The 8,402-nt window shown below is 42.0% G+C and overlaps 1 protein-coding gene across 1 annotated transcript; it reads right to left on the reverse strand.

Annotated features, from left to right (window-relative positions):
• Nucleotides 1-659: 659 nt before the first annotated feature.
• Nucleotides 660-5,099, reverse strand: LOC107149094 (prolactin-inducible protein homolog). The gene is made up of 4 exons (XM_015493872.1): nucleotides 5,005-5,099; nucleotides 4,307-4,412; nucleotides 1,028-1,142; nucleotides 660-784 (listed from the first exon to the last, which is right to left on the reverse strand). The coding sequence occupies exons 1-4, from the start codon at nucleotides 5,097-5,099 to the stop codon at nucleotides 660-662; spliced, it is 441 nt and encodes a 146-aa protein (XP_015349358.1).
• Nucleotides 5,100-8,402: the final 3,303 nt, after the last annotated feature.

Genomic DNA, 8,402 nt, shown 5'->3' on the forward strand with positions numbered 1-8,402 from the left:
ACTTGCTGTTCCATCTGCCAGAGTGCCCTCTGCCTACTATGTGCCCCAGGACTTGCTCAATTCCCCTTTTTCCATCAGAAAGCACTTGGTGGCCCTCTCTGATGAAGCCCCTTGGGACTTCCTTTGTTCTGTTCCAGCCTCCTGTATTATGTCTCAGCTCCTCAGGCGGGCCGCACAGGAACCCAGTGTCCCTGAGTGTCATAGTCCTTTGTCACTGGATGAAAAGAAGCCTGGCTTCACACCATGCAGCATAAGTCCCATCCCCTGGAATCTCAAGGCAGATCTAGAGGCCATGGGGTGAGGAAGACCAAGAAGCAGGGAGACCTGGCTGCCCATCCTGTCTCTGCCTTCCATTGGGGGTTACTGCCTTTCCTCTCTGTGAGAATGGCTCTTTTTTTCCCTGCTTCTTCTTTTTCCCTTCTTTATTCCAAAGGGTATGGGGTGGTGAGAACCATGAATTTCCTTAATAAAGTTTCTTTGAAAGGTTAAGGTTCTAGAAACTTAGGGTATTCTGGGATTTTCAGGATAGATTTTGGAGGAAAGACACAACAAAACATGGAGAAGCTTGAACAGTTTATTTTACAGACCTCAACAGGAACCCCAGCCAAGCTTACTTGGAGAAAACCACATGGGTGCTGGTGGACACAGAAGGGGTTTCATTAACCTATGAACAGGGTACGCACAGTATAATATCGGTTTGCTTCATTGGGAACCACTGAAATATCTTCAACACAGATATTTTTCTCATTAATTATGTCAACCACTATTGCAATTTTTGCAGTCCCTGGAAGAGATGAGGACAAAGATCATTTTCCCCAAATCATTTGCAAATTGATTTCCCTTCTTAGCTTTTCTCATGCAGTGTTTCCCTTTTAGAGCCTGAGGCTTTGTCCCCATGGAATCCCTCTGGGGTCCTCCTTTCCAGCCACCCCTCCATTCCTCCCCCGGAGCTTGTGCTGAACATTGGTTCCTGGTCTTCCTCACTGGTGGGAGAATAACACCTTCCTTGGACTACGCTTATACTTACTGTTGGTCTGAAAGTCCCAGAAGAAGGTTACTGGATTATCTTCACAGAGACAGCGGGTAAATTTGTAGTTGAAGGAACCTTCAATTTGGGGGTTGCTTTGGAGGTGAGCTTTAACCTTGTGGGGAAAGAGGACTCAGTGTTAGTCTGGGGAGTGGGAAGGGGAGGGAAAGACAGAGAACAAGAAGATGCATGTGGGCTAGAGGCATGCAGGAGCCCACTTATGTGGTGTCCACCATGGGTCAGTCAGTGTTAGGTTATCTCTCCTCAAGTCCTCAATCTCCTGCCTGAGAAGTGTGGGTGTGAGACTCAGGAGGGGATAGGAAGATGCTATGACTCCAGGGGCAAGGAGAACTCATCCCAGGGCTGCCATTCATCAGAGAACAGCTTGCTTAGATTAATAGCTGGAGCTTGGGGGATTGACCTGCATGAAGTTTTGGTCTGTAACCCAGTGAGACAGCATCCTGGCTGCTCAGGTGTACATGTCAAGGTCAGACCTTGTTGTTATCACGTGACAGGGCCCTGCTGATCCTGTGACCTGGGATGACAAAAGTTAGAGCTTCCCCTCTGACTTCCTCCATGGTCAGGCAGAAACAGCCATAGAATCCCAAGCCTGGCTGTTAGATAAGCAAGTAGAACCATGATGGTTCTTTTTGCCTCTTTCAGCTTGAGATTGCTTTAGTATCTGCAATTATTGCTTCTGTCTATTTCAGTTGTCTAGTTCGTATTTGTATCCCAAGACCCATCCACCCAGAAGGATCTGTAGATCGAGTACTGAGTCTGTGAGCTCAGATGGGAAAAAATTGTATCTTCACTTCGCCAAGATTTAACTGAACTTTGGCATTCCTTCAGTATGAAAATCATTAACGCGACATGGTTGCCTCAACAGCATATGCAACTTTTCCACCAGGAGCAACAAAATACAGTTTATAGATTCAAATACCTTGAACATGGCCTGCACTCATCACCACCCTGAACAAAAGGTGGCAATCAAAGTGGCTGCACCAGCATGGCTGAAGCACCCATAGCCTGCCCAGCCCTGAAGCTTCCTCAGATACCTGGAAACTCCACCTTGAATAATAATTCTCCCCCTTGGAATGCTGCTGAGAACACCAGGGGGGTGGGGTGTCCTGGTGTTTAGAGAAGCCTATACTTGCCTTGTTTACTTTTAAAAAAATCATATTTGCAATAAAATATCATCATGAATGGAAATTTCAACACTTCTATAATTGTAGCAAAAATATCAGAATCCAGTGGAATTCCAGCATAGCATGAATGAATGACATGTTGTCAAACACCAGCACAGTTTAGTGGTCTTTTTTCAAGCTGAGCTACAACATCCATCTCAGACAATGACTTCATAAAATGAAATCTAATATTATTTATATTCTAAATGTATTTTTTCCAGCTAATGTATTGGTAAACACATATATCACTGTATCAGAACTTCTATTGTTGTAATTCAATATGGTAGCTATCCTGCATCATCCAATGTACTTTATGCATTTAAAAGCAATTTTCTGATAACTATTTCATACATTTTATGAGACCAGTAAAATGGTCCATAACACAAAAATGCTTAATTTTTTTGATTAACCACAAGTATCTTTAGCCTTAAAGTCTTATATGATCTGTATATTCAAGTACATAATTATAGGAACAATCTACTGTGCTTTGATTCTACAATAAACAAATGTGAGACTAATATAAAAAATTTAGTTGTAAAAGTATTATATTTGATAGAAAATTAGGAGGTGTAAATTTTAGATTTATATAAACAAATTATATTTTCCTAAAAGTATAAATATATAGAGATGTTTTTGTAATTATATTCTTTTTTAAATTGAAAGCTACAAACAAAATTGGTTGACTAAGCTAATATAATTTGCTTTTACCTGTTTGCACAATTACTCAGTCTAAGGAGTTCCTTGTTTTTATTTGCAGTTGGGTGGGTTTTAAAGGTCACTCTCTCTATTATACTAACAAGATGCTTAAAAGCATAATTTTATTGATCATAACATTACATGTCTTTCTATTGATTTAAATACACTTCATTACACCTATCCCTTCTTTAGGAGTGAAAATAGACTTTCATTAACTATCACCACCATAAACTACCATTGACACAAAAATTTTATGCATGCATTATGTACTCATTTTCCCCTTTCTCATCTTCAGTTTTGATTAAACAAATCACAAATTTGAAAACTATGATTCAGCCTCCCTCCCATCCAATTTAGCATACAGAGCTCAGATTCTCGGAATTCAAATAGAAAAACTTTGACACAGTAGTTGGAATGTTCTGCATTTTCAGATCAAGACTCTTTTACCAGAATAGAGATATTTCCAGAATATATTTAAATGAATAGCTATCCTCATGCTCCCAATTTTGTGTCCTATTTAATCACTGTCCTGAAATCTCACTTGAATCAGGAAACTCATGTTGTAGGGAAATACAGAGTGATGTAGTGCTCTAACCCCAGGTTGCTCAAAGTACTGTCCTTGGAATACAGCTTCTGCATGCTCTGGAGTTCCTGAGACATCTAGAAGTTTTGGCTTCTCTCTACACCTTGGATCTGTCAGGATCTGTCCTTTGACAGGATGGCCAGGTGAGTTTTAGGCTCATCATGATTCGAGAACTTCTGTTCTACTGCAGTCTAATCTACAAATTAGACTTCTCTCCAAGAAATGCTGAACTGGGAAAAAGAGGACAATCTGTGGAGTGGAGGGTGGGGCCAGAACAAGAGCCAACTTTTGGTGACTTGAAGCAAAAGAGCAGAGGAAGGGGGAGTGAAAGGCAGACTTGGCTCAGGGCTCACTGGAGATGAGGCACCTTGCTCTGCAAGTCCTTCTGTTCCATGCCCTCACCCTACTGCATGGGGTTGCAATCAGTCCTACCAAGAACCCTCTGTCCAGGCTTCCATCCCAGACCAGGAATGCTCAGGGCCTTGGAGGAACTGTGACTGGTTCTCCAGCAGCTCTTAGGCTTTGTTTTTTCTTTTATTTTCCTTCTTTGTCACTTCTGTTTTCTTGTTTGTATTTTTTTTCTTATTCCTTCCTCTCCTTTCTCATCTTCTCTAAACCTCTTGGGATCAGAGTTTCCTTATGTCTAAAATGAGAATGTTCATCCCACATTCCCACAATTGTTCTGAGTCTCAAGTAGCAAAACTTATGAGGAGGTTAAGTATATCGTGCAACACAAAAGCGAGAGAGAGCAATTCAGTTTTGTTCCTAATAAGAAGTAAGATTTGTCTGGAGGTCCCTCCTCAGGCCTGTACTTACCACCATGCATTCTCTCAGTTCTGTTTGAACTTTCAGTTTCAAAGTGACTTCTTCATTTGCTCTTGCTCTCTGTGGGAAATCCACATCAAAATTCATCACGTTCCGACTGGTTCCCGGAAGAGAAAAACAAGGAACAGAGATCATAGACTTGTTCATGGGAATGGCGGGAGATGGTGGGGTTGGATGAACTGCTTAGCATTAGAGCCCCAGGAATTTTTGCCTGTGGGTGGGTTTGGATATTGTGTCTGGATTTAGTTTCATTTTGAAAAGCAACTGGATTCTACTTAAAATAGATCATCTTCCATTTTATTTCCATTGACAAAAAAGAACAAGTTTACAAACAGAAAAAAGAAATGAAAATTCAAGTACAATACCACACATCATTTACTAATAACACCCTACAGTTCTGCTGCTTATCTGCTGTGGGATGGGAGAGGGGAGTCACCCATAGGAGAAGACAGCATAGCCACAGAATCACATCACTCCAGCAAACATCTCCAAGCACTGACTTTTTATGACTGTCCTGAAAGATCCTCCTTCTTTGTTCTGGATAGGGTCCAGCAATTAGTATTTACTTAGTTCTTTGGAACTGGAGTCCCAGGAAGTTTTAAAACTCTATAGGAAGGGATGTACAGATTTCCTGATTAGGAAAGAAGCCCTCCCTAAGGTTTCTCTGTGGAAGGAAGGGCTTGGCTCACGGGTTTTCCAGAGCTTTGTTGAATCCCAGTTGCAGGCAGAGGACCAGAAGCAGGGCAGCAGGGCCAGCCCTGAGTGGCAGCTGGAGAGAGCGCATGCTGAAGGAGGCAGAAGGTGACTTCCCAGAGGAGTGGTGATCCTGGTGTCCAGCACACTTCTTATATGTAAATCAAGGAAGAGGAGGAGCTGTCAGGTAGCTCCATGAAGTGATTCACCCAATCCTGCACCCTATTCATGATCTTTCCTTGTTGAGCTGAACTTTGTTTGTCTTCCTTATTTTCTCAGTATCAGAGCTTCTCAGAATGGCGCTTGCCTGGCTTAAGGACATGGTTCTGTCCCTTCAGTGTCTGCAGTGAGGTGTAGCCCCGTGTCCCATCCCTGCTCTCTTGTTCTCTGCAGGCAATGATCCAACTGTGCTGGCGGAGTCTAGGCCACTAATATAGAGCACATCAGCTTGAGTACTCTTCTATTAAGTTCAACAGTAGATGTCATCCAAACAGTGTCTTGGAGTGATAGGGTGATCAGGGCTTGCTAGGGACCACCAACACTCACATGGGATGAGAACTAGGGAGGAGGGAGACTGCTCTGGGGGATAGAAAAGTGCCACCAGATTAAGTTCAGGGAAGGGTAGGTGGGGAGTGATCCATATAACGATGTTTGTGATTTTTAATTCCTTCTGAATTTCATGTGTAGTGGTAAGTGCTACAGATGACCAAGATCTCAGATGCCCCAAAGTCCTCAGTGCAGGAGACCAATAAATCTTGTTATTCGATACAATTCCTGAGAGTTAACGTTCTCAAACAGACTGTTTGGCATCAAAGTGTCTGTTTGTTTCCATATTGACTTGGCCACTTTCTCACACTTGTCTTGTGGCATAAAACACACAGGAAGAGATAATGGAAAGGACTTCCTCCTCTGGAACAACCCATGTCCAGGGGAAGCCCTGGCCAAAGTGTTCTTCCCAATGGAATGATGGGGAGACTCTCTTACTGACAGTGGCACTTTGTTATTTCTCTTTAATCAATTAGATCCGTACTTTAGTCTATAATTTATGAATTGTGCTATTTGTTCCTATCCTCCACATTACAGGAGCCCAGGAATATCCTTTTGGGCACAAGGAGTGAAAATCCCCATTCTAGGAGTTATCTGCATATGTTGCTACAGCTGGCATTCAGAATTGAAGTCTGAATTCCAGTTTCTGGATGTCTTTTAAAAGTTTCTCTGTCCTGATTGCTGAGCTCCTGTGCCTCCCTACACATTCTTGAATTGGGAATGATTGATGTCATTCTTCATTGGTAACTGCAGCTCTTGTTGTGATTGCATACTTTCTTTGTTCCTGTTCCCTGAACTCAAGGTGGAACTTCATTCCACCTTGCCCTGGTCACAGTGACCTTCCTTCATGAACATTCTTTTATGTCTTCATTTTCTTTACACTGTATCTTCTCTTACTTGTTTGAATAATTTCCACCAAAATGACATATGTGGGCCAATAGATGTGATGCAACAAGCCACAAGTCACTCTAGCCTAATTTCCTCAACTACCACCCTCACTGCCTAGGTCTGGGTGGAGATACCTGCATCCTGCATATCCTGTAGGATGGTGTTTTCTTATACATTTTACTGAGTTTAGCTTATCGGAGAGTGGGCAAATCCACCATGCCAAAATCCACGTGTCCTCAATGTGTTGCACAAGGGACATAGGGGTATCAGCATTCATGGGCTTGAGTGCATTTGGAAACGGTGTTTCAGAAGCCAGGTAGAATCTAAATAGATTTTCAGTTCTGTAGATTATATGTAGCAGTGTTTTAATGAGCTTTATGGCAAAAGTTGCCCATGCAATGGTTAGGGTATCCAATCTAACAGGGGACTCTTAGGGGGAAATTGTAAACTAGTCAGTGTGCAATGAACAATGGACTAGTCGATTAGATTTAGGAGACCAAATAGAGGTTGAAAAATTAGATTGTAAACAACTCAGGAGGCTTATAGAAGAGATGTGCACCAGGATAAAAGGAAGGGATTAAGGATTATGGATTAAGAAGAAGCTTGTCACAGGCTCAAATTGCAAAAAGAAAGATGATCGTAGACTTGACAGGCCTCAAGAAAGAGCAAGGTGAGGAATGGCCCAAAAAAGGAGTTAGGGAGCCAACAGATTTGGAGGATGTGGCATGTACATCACACCATTCTAAACATTTCAGATGCATTAACTCACTGATCCCCATAACAACTCTGTAAAGTAGGCTGCTATTTTTCATTCCATTTTACAAATAGGGAAACTGAGGGAAAGAAGAGATAAGTGTCTAGCTTATGTCATAGAGCCAGTAACTGGTGAAACCAACTTTGGAAACAGATTTTGTGATATCTGAGTATTTTTATCTGCATTCTTGGGGAACGCTTTCAGAAATCGAATATAAACTTGCAAATATAAAAAACAAGTTGAGGATCCTAAAGAGGTGCCTGAAAGTAAGGAGCCCTTCCATTTTACATTATTAACTTAATGGTGAACACACTGATAGACGGAGCCAGTTTCAACACAGGCAGCCTAGCTCTAGAACCTGAGATTTGAACCACAACACTGTCTATAGGGGAGAACCAGGATGCAAAATTAGTAGGTGACAAAATCGTGGTTCAAAATCAAGTAGTCTGATACCAGTGTTTATGTCCTAAGAGTATTTGTCCTGTTTCTTGGTGTAAGGATGTTTTAAAGTTGAGGAAGGGAAACTCACTGAGGTTTTTATAACTTTTTTAAATTGCAGCCAACAAATAACAAAGGTGTTATTGAAATCAGATAGAAGGGACCCACAGTTGGCACTTAGAAAGCCAACTCTTCACTTCCTCTTAATGAGTGGACGCTTGAGTGCTGTAGGATTTATACAGGGGTATTGAACTTGTACTGAAGATGCAGTGACTGAGGATACAATGAATTGCTCACCAGAGGAGGTCACTTTCGAGCCCAGCTGAGGTGTGTGTGTGTGTGTGTGTGTGTGTTTGTGTGTGCAACAGCAATGCTACTTGCCTTAATGGATTAATACTGAAATCTTAGTGACTTAAATCAACAGAAGTTTATTTGTAGCTCACATAAAATCTGTCAGAGAGATAGGGGTGGGAGTGTACCTCTGCTTAGAAACCTGTCATCATTAGTGTCATTTCTAAGGTCACTTTAGGCATTAGTATCCGGCTGTCAAAAGGTGACAGAATGGAGAACTACCGAAGGTGTTTTTATGGGCACAATTTGGAAGTGGCTCATGGCATTCATCCTGTATCCCCACAGCCAAAGTCACATGTCCACACCAACCTGTGAGACTGGGAACTATAGACTCCGTGTGGCCCAGGAACAGGGAAAACTGGTTAGTGAAGTTTCCCGTTACCACCTGTGCAAGGTATGTGAATAGTCATTTTTAGT

Source organism: Marmota marmota, unplaced genomic scaffold (assembly GCF_001458135.2).
Source record: "Marmota marmota marmota unplaced genomic scaffold, marMar, whole genome shotgun sequence".
Lineage (NCBI taxonomy): Eukaryota > Metazoa > Chordata > Mammalia > Rodentia > Sciuridae > Marmota > Marmota marmota.